Consider the following 22,013-nt stretch of genomic DNA (forward strand, 5'->3'; position numbering starts at 1 on the left):
GGTGATCCTCACATCTCGGGACGGTAAACATCAACAACTGCTGGTTATAAGCTAACATTATGCCAGCTTGGCTCGAGTGTCCTGAAATGTACACCTGTTAAACAGTTTGATTGCATTCTCACATCATATGTGAGTTTTGTGTCTGATTCCATTCATTTTTAAATGAATACTGGACAGTATTCAAAAGTTTGCAAGGGTTATTAACAAGCCTATCACAAGACACAAATGCTATTTTTGTGGTTTTTTTTCCTTCTTCTTTTTTGTCTTTTGGTCTCTGAAGTCGCTTGTGTATTTCTGTAATGACCACACCATCCCAGAGAGTTTGTAGTGCTGCGACTGTTATCCCTCAGAATCTTCTGAATGCAAACATGTTAGTTTTTCTAGCATGAAACAAGGACATGGCATCCTACAACTAAATCTTATAAACTTTATTCTTTATGCTAAATGAAAAGGATATTAATTTCTTTAGTTTTAATTTATTTTTAATGCAACACTTCTTTGACATTTAGTCTTAAGGCTAATATAACTACCTAAGTGAGCCTGGTTATTTAATTTTTACAGTTTAGCCTGGATTGTAGGCTAAATTGCATTATCGGACCTCTTTACCTTTCTCTGTCTAGTTGGTGTTCATAATCTGTATCTAATAGGATCCAGCATGGACATATAGAGTATGTGTTTTTGATGTAAAGTGTTAACACATATAACTCTGCTCGGCAATTTGAGATGTGAGTGGGAACCTCAAGAATCAAGAGTTATCCTTCTGGCAGCTCCAGCATCTCTACCCAGCCAAGGTCGAGGCAAGAACATGCAGGTCAGGGACAGACTGGGTTGGTGGTGAGGTGAGGGAGGAGGAGGTCCAGAGGCCATGTCAAGCTGACGGATGGGAATATAGCGAATTCACACCAGGATGCCTATGTACGCATGAACACACACATCGAGTCATAGTGTACAAAGACTCATTACTATATGCTGGACCTCATGTGAGACACATGCATTATAAGTACAGCAAAGGTTACAGAAACAGCAACAGAAAGTGCACTAGTGTAAAAAACCTGTGTTTCTCTTTCGTTCTCTGTACATATTTTGCTTTGATGTGTTTTTCATTGCTTTATTCATTCACTGAAATATGGCTCAGGGTGGAGCCATACATGTGGCGTGTAAGTAGACTCTAAAACTCCACTAGACTCTTTTTTGTTTGGTCTGTTCGATCGACTTTGAGTTTTGTTATTTTACTTATTCAAAACCTTTTGGCCTCACTCTAGTTGTCAGCCTGTTTCTTTACAGCTTATTTATTATCTATTATCTATATATCACATTGCATCCGTCTCCTGTGTTTCTCTTCTTCCATCCCATCCTCATAACCTGCTTACAGGAACTGCTGATGTCTAAACTGAGTGGAAGCTCAGACTTGCCAAATGATCCTCCTCTTTTGGTGAAGTTTGATCTTGGCCCCGAGAGTCATGTTGTAGATGCCCGTTTCAATCCTCTCCACCAGTTTGACCACATTGGCAAGAAGAAGCTGGATCAGGTTTGTCAAGCCTTTTAAGGTTAACATTATATTATATTCTGGTAGCAAATAAGTGTTTAAAACTTGTTTTAGTTGTGTGAAACATCTTTGATATTCATGTGAACTTTTTCCAGTTTTCAGACTTTGTACTGTGTGGGTGTACTTGTGACATACAGCGTGGTGTCATTATAACTTTCACCGAGGCCGGAAGCTTAATGTTGAAGGTTAGAAGCTCTTTGAGTCCCTAGTGAACTGGATATTGTGGTAGTCTCTGAAGTTGTCAGGTCTTTCTGGGGCTTGGCTTTCCTATTCCCCTTAGGTTGCTGTCTTTTTCCGAGCAGGAGTTAGGCTGGCAGGAAGAAAAGAACGCCGAAGAGGTGAAAAGATGAGAGAAGTTTTTTTTTTTCTTTTATAAAGAAGTGAGTAATGTTAAAGGAGAGTGCAGTCTTAAAGTGCACTTCTTTGGGGCTTTGAACCATGTAGCCTCTTATCCTGAACTTATCCCCAGGAGTGTCACCATGATGTTCATTTAATTGTTAGGCTTTTTTTTTTCTCCATATCAGGGCTAAGTCTACCTACAGGTAGCTCACTGTAAGAGTTGCACGCTTTCCCCCTCATTTCCCCTCTATTACTACGATATCCCCCACTGTTAGGAGAAATACAATGGTACTTATAACACTTACAACAGTAAGTATTTTCTCAAGATAGGCCGTGTGTGTTTCTGCTTTTTTTTTTTTTTTTTAAGGATTAGAATTATAACTTTAATACTGAATACAATTCAGTTTTATTTGTACAGAACCAATTCAGTCAACAGTCACATCAAGGTATTTCATACTGAAAGGGAAAGACCCTACAATATTAGAAACCTGCTATGGGTGAGCACTCGGCAACAGTGGGAAAGAAAAACTCCTTTTTAACAGGAAGAGCCCTGCAAGAGAGTCGGGATCAGGGAGGATCAGCCGTCTACTAAGATCAGTTGAGGGTAATTAGAAAGAGAAGAAACAAAAAGGGAAACACAGAGTGATAAATACAAAACATAAGCTATGAAAAAGATAAAGATTTATATTTGTGACACTTATATTTGTCCCTTATAGCAGCTTCAGTTCTTGCTGTGGCTTTTCAAGAACAATAGTCGCGTTTAATTTCTAAGACTTGGCCTGTTTTCGGCTTATCACAGGAGGCTGCATAGCTTTGCATAGAAACACCCTATTAAGAGAATGATTAAAATGCCTTCTCCGCTTCAGGTGCCTGTGTTGTTTGTCAAATAAAATGGAGGGAGGAGGAAAAAGTTACACCCATCAATCACAGATGAGGAAGAAGCAGAGGGGGGATCGGATGGATGGATGGAACGAGTAGAGTTCTCCTCCTTTTGTCAATAAAACTCAGCCTGGAGTTAAGAGTGACATTTTACAATCAAAGCAATCTGATTTTTATTTGCTTTCCCAATATGGTGATGGTGCCAGGTGTGTGTGTTCACTGTTCACATCTACGCGCGCGTGTGTGTGTGTGCGTATTTTTTTAAAAAAGAGTGAGAGTTAGCAATAGAGGGAAAGAAAAGGAGAAGGGAAGGTGGGGGGTTGGCGGGATGCCATTGAAGATGGAAAGAGGAAAAAAAAGGCATAGCAAGAAGAGTAACGACTCCCTCCAAAAATTGATTTATCTTTCTATAAATGATGGCTACATCCCCCAAATGGATTTATAAATTAATTGCTGTCTTATTGGAATAAAAACCTTCTTGTGCGGACATGATTGATCGCCTGATGTCGGTGGCCTGCGCTGGAGACCCCCCTCCTCTTTTGTTAGTGGGTCCCAGCTGGAGCGGTAATGCACTGATGGTATTAACCCTGATTAATAACTAACAAACGCTATCCTCATACATCAACAGAGTGCTGTGGTCGACTGGGCATGGGACTGGGCAAGGCTGCTCCCAGCCTATCAGGGCATGAGTCGGGTCACCTTCAGAGCTCTGCTGGCCAACAGGTAAAACATTTCTGTTGCAATATATGTATTTGTATGTGTCTTTTTGTGTTTCATTTGTGCAGTCATTTTGGGAATTACTTGCCTTGGTACAGACCTCAGATGGTTTTTATCAGCATATAAAGTTTCATTTTCCCGATTGTGTCTTCTATAATGCGGGCTGTGCCGTGGAAAGAAATCTTTGGAAAGAGGATATTGGAGTGCTATCATATACCGTGTGCGCTGAATGGAGTGGATCAATGAAATCCTGTCTGTGAATGCATGTGTCACTGACTGCACAGACGCAATTTTTGGTAATTGAGTAATGCCTGCTTATTAGGTACTTTTGAGACCTTGAGGTTGGCACATAAAGATGGATAAAAAACAGGCTGGTTCGGATTTTGGTGTCATCTGATTGAAGTTTTTCGCCCAAGTCCACCACTCCTGTCCCATCCTCTGCTCCCCCTCCCCTCCTGTTTTACTCTGCAACAGGCATAAATATTTATGCAGGTATGTGACACATATTAGATTGCAATACTTCAGGCTGTTCCCTGTTCTCCATTCACAGCTGTCACGCTGCCAGCTATCAGGGAGCTATGGGGCTACTGCACCTTGTCTCCACACCTACGCCCAATCCATTCTAAATCACTGCCAGTGTAACACACACACACACCTTTCTAACAAAGGGCAAGCTCTGCATCTGCCAAGGACACGGGCCTAATAAGGGTGAAGTACTCAGCTCTGTGCTACGCTGTGACGAGCTTTGTCGCCTCCATGCCTCAACCCCCTCTTCCCACACCCACATACACATACTCTATTCTTCCGCCCCTTATACGCTGCTTTGTTGCATGCTAAAACAGATACTGTCATTGCTTGACTGAGCCAAATTAGTGTTTCAGCATTCATGAATAGAAACTGAAAGAAGAGGATATGAAGTCCGATAGGAAGAGACATAGAAAAAGAGGGTCTGGACTTGAAGTTTGAGATTGTGAGCGACACGGAGAAAAAGCATATCACTTCTGACAAGGACTCAAAAAGTGTGAGGATGGGAGTGGGAGGGGTTAAAGGTTATATAATTCACCCTAATCTCACAGTATCAAAGTGTCTGAGATTCTGTCATTTGCCTCATTAGCCTGTCTTTGTTGGGCCAGAGGAACAGATTTCATGGAGGATTTGGAGAATGGCTTTGGTTCAGCACAAGTTGCTTGCACAGAGCAGGAAGTTAGTTTCATGGACTGGCGACATGTAAGCTGTCAAAGTTTTTCTCAGATCAATCTGTGACTCATAAATATCCCTCAAGCTATAGAAGGCCGTTCATGGGATAAGCACACTGATGTCTCATCCACTGATCCATTTGTTAGCGTAGATAAGGAACACTTTCTGTGTAACCACAGGCCGAAGCGCCTTCGGCTGTTTTCACTTCACAACAATCACTCTTTCACTGCTTCCAGTTGCTGAAAAAGCCACAGCATATCTCACCCTCTTGATGATTTTAATAGTAATGTTTCTAGTCCGTACAGTATAAAAAGTCCTCTTATTGTGACCTTGTTATGAATTTCTACCTTCTAACTTTTAGTCTCCTTGAATGACTTTCTCTTCCTATACACAGTCAATATTTTTTTTCATTCTTTTTTTTCTGCTCCCGGGCTGTGTGAGTTAGCAGTGTGGCCCATTGGCCTCCTATATATTGTGATAGTGGCAGGACAGTTATTGTGCCCAGGGTTTATATCACATTCTAATGGAGCAAGGCTATGAGTTAAGGGGCGGTAGGCTTTTAAACCAGGGCTGTTAAATCACTGTTCAGATGACTTCATTAGCAGAGCGGGACACATGCTGAGACACTTATGTCTGCACACACACGTACACACACATGCATATACATACACTTTCACCCTGCTACCTTGACGGTGTAACGCTCGGGCCAGACAGGAAGGAGAGTGGATTTATACAGATGTGTGTGTCCTTCTTTGTCACCTGTCACTTCAGTTCCCTTGGCATGATGGCTCATCCATCATCTACAGATTGAGCTTTTCAGCAGAAACCAGACTGATTAATACTACTGAAGGACCCCCAGGGTTGACTATATGACCTGGCTTCCTGGCAGACTTGATACATTAATAGGCAGATGGATTACTTATGTAAAAAAAAAAAAAAAAACTTGTTTTCTGACTAAATTGTGGGTTGGCTTTGTTAAATACTTTGTTATTGTTAAAAACAATGTAAGAAGCAGTGATTAGTGGATGTGTTTGATGGAGTACTGCCTGGCTGAGTCAAATTTTGATTGTTTGTCTGGGAAACTGACCAACCTGTTGGTTCTTGGCCAGCTGTGATAAATGATAGGCTTCAAAAACCTATTAAGGAAGGCTAACTACTTTGATAAATAGATATTTTTTTTTACTTTACTTGCCTTATTTTTCCCCTTATTATATGGATGGATGGGTGGCTCTATATTCTACATTTGCAAAATCAAAAGATCCCTGTTTCAGCTCCAGGAGGAGACACAAATCCCTTGTTGGATGCATCAGGAAGGACATCAGACATAAAAATCAAACATGAGGAGCTACCTGCTGTGGCAACCCTTTGTGAGCAGCTGAAAGTACCTCTATTACTTGGATGGACATCTTTATAGACACTGATGTGCAGCTGACTTATGATAGGCTTATACCAGAGAAATACCACATACTCTATTTGTGAATCAAAGTCTAAGGGCAGAACTAACAGTAAAATTCAGCCACCCTAAAGTTTTCAGTGTCTTCCTTTATCTCTAACAGATTTAAAGTTTTTGCATATGAAAAAAAGAAGTCTGTTCCTTACATGCTCATATATATACTTAACGTTTCACCTTGAACAAACTGTACTGAATGCATTTATATTAATTTCCATGCATTATGAATTGAAATTTGTCTACGTTGTCTCATTCCTTGACTTCAAGTTATGAACTACTCTTTGTTACAGAAGCGTTGAGTCAAAGCACTAAGTGCTTCAACTGATGCTGAAGTTTCTTTTCAGCGACTGATTTGCAAATGGATAAGTCAACTGCTTTGTCCTTGGTCGCACTTTCAAATCCCCTTTTCTTTAGTGAACACTTGTAACTCTGTCTGAGCGTGCTTTTATACAAAACAATAAAAAAAAAAAACTCAGCTCAGGCCCTTTGTAGGTTGGAAATAATGCCAGCAGTGCTGACCCTTCTCTTTCTTCTGTGACTCTGATTGTGTCCCAAGGCCTTCGAGTGCTACCCTCTTTTATGTCATTTTTCTTTTCCATCCGTGGAAAAATGAAACAAGTCTGAAAAAGTGTCATGTGTTGCAACAGACAAAAGTCACATTTTAACTGTCATCTGCTAAGGTGACTTTTTGAAACCATTTCCTTGCACCTATATGTCAGAGAAGGTCCCCTGACCTGGTTGTTAAGGGGTAGCCAAGTATGAGAGATGAAGCCTCATGTGTCACTTGGCACTCTTCCACTCCATCATAAGGATCTAATATCGTCCAAGGACATTCATGCTTAGATCTGCTAGTTCTACTGCTCCGGGTACACTGTCTTAAAATCAGCGTGGAGCAACAGAAAGACGTCATGCATTGGCCCGCAGTAAATTCAGAGTTAGATATACTGTAGCTGTGCTATATTTAGACCAGATATTCTGAGTAAGCACTGCTCGGTACGATTTTATTACACACGCATCGACAGTAAAAGGGTACTAGTAGTATTGACCTCTAGATTTGCTGGCTTAATATAGTTAGCTACAGTATAACTACTGAACACTAAACCATTTTCTCTGAATTGTCTCATTGTTTCTGTTACCCCTCTGGTCTATAACAATAGCAGTTTGTGGAAAAATGCCAGTCTGTGGCATTCTCTTGCTTGAGCGGCTCCTTAAATTGCGGCGATAGACGCTTGTGCTTTCAGGAAGTGGGCAATCGCCATCTGTTCCTTGGCGCTGCCATATGGCGGGCCTTTTTCTCAGGGAATAAAATAAAAACAAATATGTCAGAACGTTCGTCTTTCTCCACGGACGCTGATCAACCTGGGGAGAAGCTGGATCTCAGTGTGTCTGGATTAATGGTCTTACTTTACGCTTCAGGGAATGAGTGAGTGTGCGCTCGTCTTTGTGCGTTTGTGTGAGCACGTGTGCATCTTTTTGTGAGGGCATGCACACACTAATGCACATTTGTGTACCTGGAAGTATTTCTCAAAGCATTTATCTGACTTTAAGGGTGATGCTACCGTACCGTTTTGAGCAGTTGGTTGCCCTAGTCTTGGAAGCATTAAACAACGCAGGAGAAAAGAGCTTCAAGGTTAGCCAGAGTGACATTTCACGGCTGCCGCTGCCAAAGAAACAAGAAGAAATGCTCTCAAGCCATCATCAGACTCTCCATCTTGCGAGGCCACGAATTCAAAAGACTTGTCACTTTTGAAAATCAGGAGAGTGTGAGGTGTCATTGAGGAAGGGCTTCTTTCTTCTCTCGTCGATCTCCTTGGGTGTCCTCTCTACTGACTGACAGCTTGGGATGGGAGTTTGTGTTGGTGGAGACAGAATACATCTTTTGTCTGCTTGGTTATACATGGCGTGTTTTGTCTTCGCTACCCCTGGACAGCACTGACACATTGAGGTTTTCATTAGCCGTAAGCAGGTGGTGAAGAAGAGGGACGAGCTTATGCGCATCACTCTGTTCCCATCCCTGCCTGTGTGCATCTGCACTGCACCAGCTTGTATACTGTAAGCATATCACAGAGGGCGTACATGTGTCGGGCCGCGTGTGTTTGAATGTTCAACATTACATTTTTAGCATGTGTGATACTTGGAGGTTTGCTCCAAAGGCGAATAAATCAGTGATGCCTGGGATAAGGCCGTGGCCCCTCCTCAAACTGCACAGACAGGCTGAGAGGCTCATTAATCAAACGGCCAGTCACAGATGTGATGGCTTCCACACAAACCGCCAGCAGACTGTGAAAGTCACATCCAACAGAGTCAACTGTCAGCCAGGCAGGCAGGCTGCACTTTTCTGCTCTCTCTCTCTCTTTCCCCCTCTGTTGTTTTAATCTCTCACTCTCCCTTTACCTCCTCTCACCTCCAGCATGATGCCTCAGTGTGATACATCTGAAATATTTGTCTTGTCCCTCTAAAAACCATCTCGAGGGTTGAGAAAAATCCATCTTCTCAGAGAGTGGTCATGGTCAAAACATTTTGGAGACACAAGACATCAGTCATTACTGCACAATGCTCTGTTCTCAGAAATTACTTACAGCATAGGTAAACACTGACCAGACCACTTTAGATTATCTCCTAAATTACATGAATACTTGTTCATTCCCTGAATAAAGGTTGATAATCGGGTAGAATATTATGGAATATGGTGCAATTTGTTAGGCGAGTCAGTGTATTCCTTTCAGTATTTTGTCAGTATCTGGAAATTCCAGGTACACTCAGGGCTATCATGTGTATACCTTCTTCATGGAAATGCTGGCAGGTGCAAAATATGTTTTCCCATTTCTTTTGGGTTATTATGTCACAAAACTTTTCTGCAATCCCAACTCCAAACGGGTTTAAATTAGTTGCAGTTACTACCAATAGTTTCTATAATATTGCTACTCATCATCATAACCCTCGCTTCACGTTGGTTATTCCACACAGCAAGCTTATGAACTAGATTATCCTCTTATCCTTTGTCAACTCACTGTACCTGACCTCGCTTAAAAAAATGCACTTTTATGTAATTTAATTGTATAAATAGCAATCTCTGTGACTGTTCAAGCTTCAGACTTCGGATGGATAAATAGTTGGAGTGACTCTAACACCAGAGCTAAATGAAAATGCTGCTTAATCTACTGAAAAGCCCTCCCAGCACAGATAGAAATGCTGGATGGAACAAGGACAAGACAAAGCCACCCTCTCCTGATTAAAAATGGCAACTCCCAAGGCTCCTCAAACACACTGGGGTATTTGATGCTGCAAATAAAGACTGTATTCCACATGCTTTTGCTGTCAGAATGGGAAATGGTGCAGAAGGGAAGGAAATTTTCTTGTTATGATGCCAGGATTTTGGAGAATGACACCATCATAGTTGGAGCCATGCAAAATTTAACTATATCTTACTACACAAGGTCTATGGGCAGCTTTTTAAACTAGGTTTGACTGAACAGAGAAACAGCCATTTTTCAGCAATGTGGCCTTTTTTATCAAGTTTTCCAATTTTACTTTTTTTTCCAGTGTAAAAAAGTAAAAGAGAAATGCTTAAGCATGTGAAAGCAGGCTTATATTAGCGTTACTAAAATGAGATATGCACGATATCTCATGTCATGTCAATGCCAGCTGAGCTTTATCACATTGCATTGAGATCAAATGTCCTCAGACATTGTGAGCTTTGCACAGCCATAACAAATGCAGTCATTAACTGAAAAATAAATACTTCTACAATACCAAAACAAAAGTAGTAACATGCTGCAGTTGTCACAGGATACTTTATCACACTTGCAGCCGCCATGCATTTTATTACTACACCTGACTTTGCCAGCTTTGGATCAAGTTTGTCTTTGGAATTCTAGCATGTCCACTGGGTATTTGTTTTGGTGAGCTCTGTCAGCGAAATAACTCCATGTTTTGCCCTTGGAACCAGTTTTGTCAACCAGTTTAGATGAACTGGGACTCGGTTCAAGACGTGGTGGACTGTTTGACACTGTTGCCATGTTTCCTGCTGATTTACTGAAATGACTTTTTAGCTGACTGCAGCAGTCCATTGTCAAGAGCCAGTTTGTGACCGTCTGTTCCAGTCCATCATTGTATGCGCTTCCATCCTTTTTACTATTCCATGTGCCATCTTTATTCAAATCCTCTGGAATTGATACCGAGTTAGCCTCTAAGCTTGCAGAATGTGTTTGGTTGTGTGGTTAGTGTATTGGAGGATACATGGTGAAATTAAAGTTGAAATGAAAAATGTTTGGCATTTTGTCCTTGCTGCACAAGCATGTCAACTAAGAAAGGATATGCACTAGTGGTGGTCTTGTGCTTGTTAATGATTAAAAAACTAACTGTAAGGCAAAACATAAACATGCAGTGTATACACATTTCTAGATCTGGATATATATTTTTCATTATGTATGTAAGCAGAGACCATTTACTTAGAAAAGTGTAAGAGAAGACCCCGGACCTCTCTAAAGCCAGTGCAAGATACTAAATAAAAGAGCATCATCTAAATGCTTGAACAGGTCCGTGCAAGTTTGTGTGCCCTCCTGTGTGAGGCTATGTAGTGAGGCAGTGAGAGGCTTTTTTCATTTTTTTGGGGTGCATCACGAGGTTGTATCCTGTCGCCAGGCTCATTAGTCCATCAGAGGCGCCCAACCAGCCCCAGCCAATCGTTGCTCTCGACTTGGCTCTACCATTTGCATGTGGTCTAGGAAGAGATAATTAGAGGGATCTCTGCCTGTCACTGTTAATCTGGGACTTAGTGAAGGGCTGTGACGCCGACATGCTGATGGACTGACACACACACACACACGGGGCACGATGTCATATGAATTTGCACACACACACACTCAGATTCACAGAAATTCTACGTGGAAACACAGTGCCTACCTCCACACGCTAACATGATTTGCACAGGTAAACACTGTTAAGCTGTGGATAGGACTGTTAGTTTTTTTCAATGCTCTATTTTTGATTTGTGACTAGTAGAGTGGTCTTTTTGTTGTATTTCTTATCTCTATTACTGCTGCGCATTACACTAAAATACATAGAGTTCCTTCCCCATTGGTGTGATATGATAGCATGTTGACTCAGTGACTGTTTACACCAGTTGTACTATGCTGTTGACACAGGGTTTAGATCCCTGTTCAGATAGACTGTGCTTGTTGCTTCCCAAACAGACAGAATGCTCAGTAAGTCTTTTGAACAAGCCCAGCTGTCAGCCCTATATACAGTACGTTTACACACACACACACACACACACACACACACACACACACACACACACACACACACACACACACATCAATACACTCACATCCTAACAAACATGTACATGCGCTCATGCACTGGCAGGTCCCCAGCTACACACACACTGAGAACACACACACGTCGCTGATTGGCAGGCCTCCTGTTTCCCCATAATTCCGACTGATTTATCCAATCAATCTCACTCGGAGAGCTGCTAAAGCGTTGACTAATATTAAGAGTAGAACATGCGACAATTAAAACATCCTTCAGGTAATTACAGAGCTGGTTTAGCAGCAAACAACTGAAGCATTTTATACATTCAGCATGTTGCCTGTGTGTTTTATTTGTACCTGTTTGATAGTTAATCGGGGGAAATGAGGTACATCTGTGAGTGTTACCGCTTTTTAATGCACGTGCCGCATAACATCGCATCATTAGCTGAACGAGTCTATGCAAATATTGACGCTCTTCACCTAATTAAGTGCCATTTTATCCTGCACAAGAAAATCTTGCGTAAAAAAGACTGGATAGATGTGCTTATTACCGCAAAGCCTTTTTCCAAACCAAGTGACAGCAAGTCCTTTTCGAGGACTGGGGGACTGCTAAGCTAAATGGTGGATGTTGAGGAAGAGCGTGAGTACCATTGCTGACCTCATCCGTCCTGCTCTGTGACCTTTTGTCACCACTGATGGCACATAATAGTTGACACTTGACTTTAGGGGCTCTTTAAGTGCCAAGAGTGTCCTGGGCCCTGGATACATATTCTAATGCCGTCATCTCTGTGAGAATACCCTTTGTACAGGAGTCCTCGCTACACTTGTTTTCACTTTTTCTTTCTGAGCTTTCTTCGTCACTCTCGCCCCCTCCCTCCCTCTTTTTTCTCTTGTTTCCAAAAAAAGACACATGCGGTCACACACACAGTAACACTCAGACCTACTCAGACATGCTTTCGCTGAATTGAAATAGTCTGTCCCGCCCTTCTGCCCCTCTGCCATTTAAGGCAAGCACAGAGGTGCACTTGTCTTGACACTTGTCTCAACAAATCTATAGACAGCCAAAAGGACTATTCCAGCTGTTATCAAACCACTCTCTTCATGCCTCTCCTCTCCTCTTTTCTACTATGTGTCATATTTAGATACAGCACCATTTTCCCACCTTCACCACCTGGACTCTATACTGTACGTATGGAAAATTACAGTTACGGGTGGGTATTGTGTAGATTAATATCACTGACTCGGAGGTTATTTATTGAATCCTTCTGCTCAATTCTAATTTGGGAATGTAGTATATTATATAGGTCACCTGAAAACTGTAACTGTACTTAAACTAACACTTGCTTTCAGGAGATTTGGGCAACCATTTCGCAGCTATTGTAGGTTTAGACTTTTGACAGCATCAGCTAATACGCATATGACAAAGGTTATAAAAGCCCTGCATTCTTACACCTTTCTGTAATAAATACCTTTGTATATCAAACATCTAATTTCCTATCTTAGAAGATATTTTTTTACATTTTGTGTACATTTTGCATAAAATGTCAAATGTCCCCACTGTCTACTGCAAAGAGTAGCCACACATCTTAACTAGTACATTGGTAAACATTAAAATATACAAATATATTTATGTATTTGTATCCTGCGATGTATATTGGTGTACAGAAGGTCCAAGCACCCTAATCAATAAGAGGAATCAAATAGCAAATAAGCAGTAATTATAGATTTAAAATCACTTCCAGCTCGGAACAAGGTGTTGATATCCACTGCTTGTTATGGGTCAGCCTGCACTGTAAATATGGCATGCTGTGGCAAATGGCAAATATGATTGCACTCTCCCACTCGGTGTTTCCCCACCTTTGCAGCTTTTTACTTTGTGTTTCTTTCAACTCTTTCTCCTTTTACCTGCTTTGGCTCCCCCTCTCTGCAATCTTCTCAGAGAAACCATCATGGGTCATGTTTTTCTGAGTCTTTGATCACTGAGTAGTCTTTCAGCATGTTGACTACAAGGCCTCTCACCTCCCCAGTGGTTGTTGCAAAAGAGGGGGCACACTTATCTAGCTTCTATGATGTTGATGGTTGAAAGCATTTGCTGATGTTGAAAGTGCGTGTGCACCTTTGTGTGTCCATTCAGACATGATGAAAGACTCTGTTATAGCACTGGGGTTGTGATCGGTTGCAACTACACTGTAGCTATGGTTGATAAGCATGGCATTCGTATCTGACAGATAATCATCATGTGACAATGCGGTCATTTAGGAGAATAATACCCTCGGCACAAATTCTTACATTTTTTTCTTCTTAAATAGGTTGGAGTTTACATCCCTGAGCTTTTCATCCATGCCTATTTGTTCTGTTATTCCATGGAAAACTTCCTTCACTGTTTCATAATGGGTTTCTCCTGAGGGCACAAACTCTGGCTGAAATAGAAAAAGCTTCCCCCCCCCCCCCCCCCCCCCCCTTAGTCTTTACACCTCCTGTGTGTAAACGATGGCTGGGTGTCTGAGAGCTTTGCCGCTCCATCCAGCTGCAGAATTCTCTCTTTTGTAAGATGCAGGGGATGGCCTTGATGTGACAGCTTGTGATGTTAGCCCAAGTTGTTTTTGACAGAAGACAAAGAAAAAGGAAAGAAGGCAAAGAAAAAAAAGAAATATAAAGGCAAACCGATGGAATTTTTCTTCTGAGGTGAATTGCTTGTGCAGGAATCAATTCTTTCTCTGCGTCATTTTCTTTTAAAAACATCTTTGTTTTCCTCCCCATGTTTGCTTTGTCATGACTGTTAAGAACAGTTGGTTTGATTGAATTTGCCACTGGAGACATTTAGTGATCTTGATGCATTCTTTGGATGCAGGGCTTAGGCTTGCTGGAAGCATCTTTTTTAGATGTTTTTCCCCCCCCCATGACATTACGGAAACAGGTCTACCCTTTACAGCAGACTGAATGGTGAGTGGTATTATTTGATATATTGTGCTGATACATGCCAGTCTATAAGAATGCCAATGACAATCATAGGAAAGGACATTTAGATTACTGTCGAGGCTCCCTGTCCTGTCTCTTCCTATCTGGCCTGCTATCACTCCTTCTGTTTGGTAATCTGTCTTCTCTTCATCTTGAGTTTGACTTGTAATGATGAAGAGCTGGTCAGAGGGGTATAAGGCATTTTGTGTGTGAGGTATGTGTGTGTGTGCGCATGTGTGTGTGAACTTTGAAGTTGCTGTTTTTTATGTGAATGAGTGGGAGCCTTGTATGTGTGTCCAGCCTGTGTCTGCCTTTTCTAAGGGTAAGCGTGACCCTTGGGCTGTACCCCACAATCAGTCAGCCTGCCTAGCCCTTCTGACTGAGTGTTCCTCTCTTAGTCCTCTGAAAGAGTCCTTCTTGTCACTGTGTGCCAGACCTTCCCTCTGCTCCTCACTGTTGTCAAGGTTAGCCCGTCTGCACCTTTTCCATTTTGACTATCCTTCAGAAACCACCTTCCTCATATGTTTCTTAGAAAAGAGTAAAAAGTTTGAAGTTTTCCACTCTTTCTAGGTCTTCCACTCAAGGTTAGACTTCCCCAGTGCTCTTCATATAGCCTTCTAGCAGCACTCTATCCAGTACTTACATGCATCTGAGAAAGGAGGAAGTTTAAAGGAGGTTAAATTCTCTCTTCCTATTCATTCTCACTTTCTCTGAAGGTGAGTCTCTTCTTAATCTCTGATTTCATGTTTCACTTCTCTGTCTTGTTAGCACACACAAGGAAAAATATGGTACTGTGGCACGACTCCCACTCTGGTTTTCTTCTTTTTTTTAAGACTAAGAATTATGAGTTTTATATATATATATATATATATATATGTATATGTGTATATATATATATATATATATATATATATATATATATATATATATATATATATGTATATGTGTATATATATATATATATATATATATATATATATATATATATATATATGTATATGTATATGTGTTCTGGTGGGGCCATCACATTACCTGAGGTATAGTCAGCAAAGGCATTTCAGAAGAGGTTTTTCTATGTAAACTGTGTCTATATTTATCTGAGATTACGTGATATATTCAGGCCATTACTAAGACAAAACACGTGTTAATAGGTGCCAAAGAAAACTACAGTAAATGGAAATATTTTTTCTTGTTTTACGAATTTATGGCGATTGGTTGATTGAAAGTTAGTCTTGGCTCACTGTGTTGTTGTTGTTGTTGTTGTTGTTATTTTGGCTATGATGCATTTGTGAAAACAAATCTGAGTAGTTTTGAAAAACTGAGATGATATAAAATTATTTTTGCTCAACGCAACTACAAATACAGAACAGCGGGGCTTTTTAGGCGGTTAAAAATATCCTGCTACAGCGGAGAGGCAGAATTCATACGACTGCAACAGGACAAATTGGGCTCATGTCTTCCACATCAGAAAAGCAACATATCACTGAGCCGAGGGGATAGTCAGTCATCAGAGTCTGCGCTGGTCTGCTCTTTCACATTTCTGGTTGCATTCATTTTCAACCCTGCATGTCTCCTCAAAATCACGTTTATGCCCCACTCTTTTGTTTTTCCTGCAGTCTTTAAAGTCTTAACTGCACTTCCTCACTGAATTACTTTAAAAGCTTAATCATGTTAAGGTGCTACTAGAGGATACAGCAAGGATGGGTAATGTAAAGGAAAATAAAATGAAATAAAAGATCAATCCATCAATCCATTTTCCGCTTATCCAGCTTAGGTCACGGGGGGTTGGAGCCTATCCCAACTTACACAGAGTCCGAGGTGGGCACAGGTCGGCATTCATTCACAGGGCTTACAAGTTAAGATGTCAGTGAAGGTTTACAGATGAATTTAAAATCAGCTTTATAGTAGTAGTATCAGTAGCATTAGTAGTGGGCTTTCTCCTTGCATTACTAATGTAATTGTAAATGTTGCAGCTAACATAAGACAGTTGCACCCACATGTCATGTGTAATTGCAAGAGTTGGGTCACTGGCAACTAAATACATAATACATAAACATAAATGTTCTTTAAAGAAATATTATTGATCAGTGTAGCACATCAGTCTTTTAAAATTTTGCAACTGAATAATAGTTTTTTATTTTATAAGTGGTTTAGTTGCATGTTTTTAGAGTTACCCTTATATACAGTAAATGCATACAATATCACCCCAAAAGGCAGATTTACCCATCGTTTTGCAAACATTTTTAAAATTTAGTTCATGATGTGGGGGGAAAAAAGCACAGCAATGTTGACAAGCTGACAAGACACACTATAAGAAAACCATTAAATGAGATAACTTGAATCTTGATAAAATCATTGTGTTACACGTACACGAAACATGTCATTTGATACACACTGAACCGGATGCTGTTGGCGCATCATTTCTTCTTGAGGAGGTGGCGTCCACGTAGTGGGAGGCCGACGTGGGTTGATATATGTCTCTCTGTATCTTTATCACTGAGAACAGATATGGCTGATATCTCTGTCATCTCAGCATCTTAGACCTGACAGCACCGATCATAATCATTCCCCCTTCGGCTCTCCCTCTTGCTATTTCTTTTTTTTTTTCTCGTGTATTGGCGTATCTGTATTTGTCTTTCTCTTGTTTCGTGTTGCGCCTTACTCCTCATATCTTAACAACAACTCTCTTTCTTACTCTTTTTCCACGCAGTAATGGTGCACTTTGGGAATACACTTTATATGCAAAAGGAGTTAGTGTTGGGAATGATTCTGCCGTTATTTCCGTACAGGGTTGTGTTTGCGTGCCTGCGTGTGTGTGCGTGCGTGTTACCGTGTGTTTGTTTGTGTGTGTGTATGTGGGTAGGTGGGTTTGCGTCAGAGATCATTTACAAAGGGATCAGCCCTGGGGGTGTAGAGGCATCGCTGCAGTGGAGGGAGAGCAAAGGGGGTGGAGGCAAAGTAGTTCGCAGCAAATGTAGCGAAGAGACAACTGGCTCGAAAACCTTTCCACACTTGACTTTGCACTGCACAGTTAACTACTTATTTATTTATTTGGGTTGGAGGGCCAAATATACGTTCAGTGGCGTTGGATATCAGTGACAGGAAGGATCAAAGAGTGACACCACAAATGAAGCTGTCAGAGTGGCCCGACAGCCGGGTCCCGAGGCGAACATCCCTCTCCTGCACATTTTATTATGATCGCAGCGAAACCTCACAGCAAGAAGGAAAGTGAGTAAAAAGGGGGGAAAAAGAAAACCATCATCTTCCCAACCGGAGAGAAGGAAAAGAAACAAAACGAGCGCTGCTGTATCATTGCCGCCCATGATAGAATGAATTATAAATGTGCGAAGGGGATTAGGGAACAATGGTTGAAGTCACTAGGATCCTCGCCTAGTTTCCTCACCCTCAACCCGGCAACTAATTAGCACTTTCAACACTAGTGTATGATCTCATTAATGTGATTTCTGCTTATGTAACGTGCATACGCTTGCTCGCATGCACGCATAGAGATTGCAGAATTATTACATAAAGCAAATAAACATGGAAAATTTATTGTTTATTGCCAAATGTGATAAAATACACAAATAATAAGCCCATACAGTTAAGGTGATGGATCAAATGTTGCAGTAAAGGTTTAGTCAACAGTACCATTCAGTGTTTGGGGCATTTAGAGCAGGCTTTCCCCTTATGTCTTGCAATTATCTGAGCAATTTGATGATGTGTGACGAATGTCATCAGTCATAGTATCACCGTTTTGACTGGTGCACCGAAAAGACAGTTGCTGGTGGGGTTTTTTTCTGTACTGCCTCAACAGATGAAAGAAACATTTAAGGATCACAAGGGTTGTACAGATATGTAATGTTTTTAAAAAGGCAGGAATATATATATATATATGTTTTTTGCACATAATTGTGCACGCTATTTGTATAGTAGATGCATTTCACGTCGGCTAATTAGTATCCACACACTGAGATATAGGGAGAGGGAGAAAAAAGAGGGGGAGGAAGCTGGGAGAGGGTAAGGGTAGATAATTAGACAGAATTAAGCCATCGCTTTTAATCTAGCTCCTGAAAGGAAGAGAGAGAGAGAGAGAGAGAAAAGAGATGCGGGTGAAAGGGTGGGGGATCTAGGGGTGAGGCCTACATATTTACCCCTCTGCTCTCTCGCGCTTTCCCTCTTTCACCGTCTGACACAGGGTGTGAATGTGTGGGAAAAGAGGGGCCTGGAGCCTTAGCTCAGCAGAATGGATCAGCTTGTGTTTCGAGGCCCTAGAAGTGTCCCATTGTCATGATGTCACTGCAACTCAAGAAGCCTGACCTCTGACCCTGATGGATTCATAGCAACCCCCCCAGCACCACCACCACCACACACAAACCCAAAACGCCCCAGTTGCCACCGGGCGCCCACTAGGGGGTACCCAAGCCTTTTTGCTGTGGAGTTTTGAGGTGCTTGTGGCTCTACAGCTCACGAGGGATTTGCCAATAGATCCGTCCGTCTATGTCCCCCTGATTCCCTCACTCTACCCTGCTCTTTTTTTTCCCCTTTTCTTTCCCTCTGTTGCTTTGCCATCCCAGGCAGCCATAGCTTTTTCTCTCTCTCTAGCACTCTCCCTCTCTCTCCCTCCTACAAGCGTTGTATCGCAGTGCCCATGAATATAGCGAGTGCCGCCAGATGTCGCAAATACATCATCTGAGGGATACGGCGGTGATGGAAAAAAGTCAAGGCACGTACAAGTGGGGGATGTGAGCTGACTTGAGCTCTCTGAGCGTTTGTGTGTGTGCGTGTCACTGTATGCCAGCATCTGTGTGTGTGTGTGTGTGTGTGTGTGTCTGTTTTCCAGAGTGTGTGTGTGTGTGTGTGTGTGTTTGCGCGTCTGTGTGCAAATGGGTGGGTGTGTTGCTTTTGTGCGTGTGTGCATGTGTGGAGGTCAACGCAGGTCAGCATATTGTCCCTCAGATGTTTGATATTTTATGTATAAGAGGGTGGCTAGAGCGAAAGGATAAGCACGTTCCTGACAGAGGCATCTCTCTGCCACAATCCGCCACCTCAGCAATGTAGAGCCCACAGTCAGATCAACAATGGAGAGTAGCTGCCTTATACCCAGAGAGGACTGATGGGAAAAAGCAAAGGGTGTGTGTGTGTTTTTTTTTTTTGGGGGGGGGGTGTTGTGGCTGTTGGGGCCAAAGACTGCAGTGTGACCTGATTGCAATAAAACAACTGTGATTATGCACAATATTGTGTTTACATATGCAGTGTGCTGCACTGCAAGTCACCTTAACAATACATTAAGGTCCCCTTGCTTATTCATCTGGAGTAAATAATATAAGCTGACATGTAACCACACCAAACCCGCGCAGGCCTTCGTACTGCTGCAGGTGTGTCCATGTTTGAAGGCTTGGTGAGGGCAGAGGAGGGCTAGTGTGACCCTTAGATCAGCCCGTGTTGGGTAAGAGATTCCCTCAGAGTAGAGCTATCCCAAACAGCACTTCTCTCTTTCTCCTTCAGGGGGAAAAGTTTACTACCAGCTTGCTTTTGTAGTCGGCCTCAAAAGATTTGCGGCAGTCAGCATTAAAAGGCACAGATCTGAGGAGACACCTCCAACTGAAATACGTACAGACGAAGAAGGAGGAGGAGGAGAATGAGAGCGGGGCAAACTGATAAAAACATTAAAGACAGACGCTAAACGTTCCTCTTTATGCTGCCTTTGTACCCCAACAACAACGAAAATAACAACAAAACTACCAAACATCATCTCAGGGTGCTTTTCTTTTTCCCCGGTAATGCTTTGATTCATTGGTCTTTTTGTTTGTTTTTTGGGGGGGGTTTACCCTTTTTTATATCCTCCTGTTTGTGCTCTGTTGTTCTTTATTCCCTTCCGCATGCAGGCTGGTTACCAGGGTGATGATATAGCATATGACATCATGCCCTGGCTGTATTGTATAGTGGGTCGCATTCTGGCACAGTTCAAGGAATGGTGGCGTGGGCTGGTGCCGCACTCCTTACAGTGCTCCCTCCATCTTTGCTTCTGTTTCTCTCCCTCTCCCTCTGTGTCTCTCTAGGCTCTAAGCATTGGCTTGTCCAGTGTGCCTTGTGTTCCCTGGGAAAAGGATTAATTATTCAACACATAGCCTCAATTAAATTTGAATTCGGCAGTTCAAGTAACCTTTTAGCATGGCACATTTATTATTAAGGCAGATGCTTTGGCCCTGTTTAGATTTGCAGGTTATCGGATTCTTTCAGCCCCTTATCACATGGGGATTTTACTTTTGATGGCTATAACTCTTGGCCTTGCCCTGGCTGTAATGCATTGGGATGTATTTTCTCAAAGAGTTTCTTGTAAACATTTCTAGCTATACATTTCAGCTACTGAATGTTTTACGCTGTAATTGGACCAAGCAGTAAAAGTTTTTCATGCGTCTCACGCGGAGGATGTGTGAGGGATAGTTCATTTCCAGTTCCACCGTTTCAGTTAGGACAGGACAGGATGTCTTTCTGATATGTATTTTCTGGTATAATGAATACTTGGAAACTTGAGAGTCTTCATCACTTGGAAATGGTTTCTTCTATTTTTCCCCTTTATGTTTCTCTTCCCAATTCCTCCACTGAATAGAATGAGGTGCCGGAACAAAATGAGGACTAATAGTAACAGGGATGTCCAGCATTAGACATTCACAGAAAAAAAATGAATCAGTTTTCATTTTTAGAACACGTCGTCTCATAAGACATGTACTCACTGCTGTTACGTCTTTAACAGAAGCTCAGTGAGGGCTGTATGACTACAAATGTTTTATCTCGCCAAAGACTGATCCATGAAAACATAAATGCTTACATTTACGCCTGCACACAACAGCAACACGGAGCGCAACATAACAAGAAATGAGAAGAAACAGCCTTGACGGCCCCTTTCAATGATCCCCCTCCCCCAGTTCCTGTCTCCCCATTTCTCTCTTCCTCCATCAGAGGAGGTGGTGCCTTTGTCAAGCAGGAGCACAGAGACCTCACAAAGCGAGGGAGGATGTCACAACAAACAAAAACAGCATAGTAACCCCCCAAAATCTAATCAGGAGCCATTGATTCATTCGCTGAATGGAGACTGAGTACCTTGAGAGTGGCTCATCCAATAAGGCCATAGACAGCATGACGGGAGCCTTCACAATTCGGCTGTACAGTTCCGTATCATTCTGTTCTCACCTTTAGACTCGACTCTATCAACTCAAAGATGATACAATCATCACTCCACTCCAACATTTCGTGCCCTTTTTTTCTAGGTCCACTAATTCATCTGTCCTCTATATCCCTAAATCAATGACTCTCCCCCCACCCTGGTTTTATGTGTTGACTATTCTTTGAGTACTAATAGGTTTACTTTGTGGATGCAGAGAGAAAGTGTCTTTGGTGCCTTGGTTAGTCTCATTGTGCTTTCAAATGATACTCCAATCGAACAATTACAGTAACTATAAGGTAAACCTTTACACAACAGTTTTGTTAAAACTTAAATTGGCAAAAAAGTATTTGGCTAATGGCAGCAGTGTATAAATGCAAAGAGTAGGTACTTGTTATATTTGTATTCATTGCATTATCATTAACATTGTGTTGCCTTTTGATTTCTTTGTTATAGAACCAAAAGAGAGAGAGGGAAAGTGCATTAACACTGTAACTCCATTAACAC

The 22,013-nt window shown here is 41.8% G+C and overlaps 1 protein-coding gene across 9 annotated transcripts in view; it reads left to right on the forward strand.

The window, feature by feature from the left end:
- Nucleotides 1-22,013, forward strand: part of kiaa0825 (KIAA0825 ortholog) — a 118,402-nt gene that overhangs the window by 49,639 nt on the left and 46,750 nt on the right. For 6 of the 9 annotated variants that reach the window (XR_003213198.1, XM_019365884.2, XM_019365889.2 and 3 more), the window contains 2 exons: nucleotides 1,373-1,528; nucleotides 3,393-3,487. The exons of 1 other annotated variant lie outside the window; for it this stretch is intronic. Coding sequence is in view for 7 of the 8 variants with exons in the window: in XM_019365884.2 (XP_019221429.1) it covers nucleotides 1,373-1,528; nucleotides 3,393-3,487 (251 nt within the window). In the remaining variant the exon portion in view is untranslated. 2 more of the 9 variants (XM_019365890.2, XM_025896975.1) reach the window with 2 other exon arrangements.

Source organism: Oreochromis niloticus, linkage group LG12 (assembly GCF_001858045.2).
Source record: "Oreochromis niloticus isolate F11D_XX linkage group LG12, O_niloticus_UMD_NMBU, whole genome shotgun sequence".
Taxonomy (NCBI): domain Eukaryota; kingdom Metazoa; phylum Chordata; class Actinopteri; order Cichliformes; family Cichlidae; genus Oreochromis; species Oreochromis niloticus.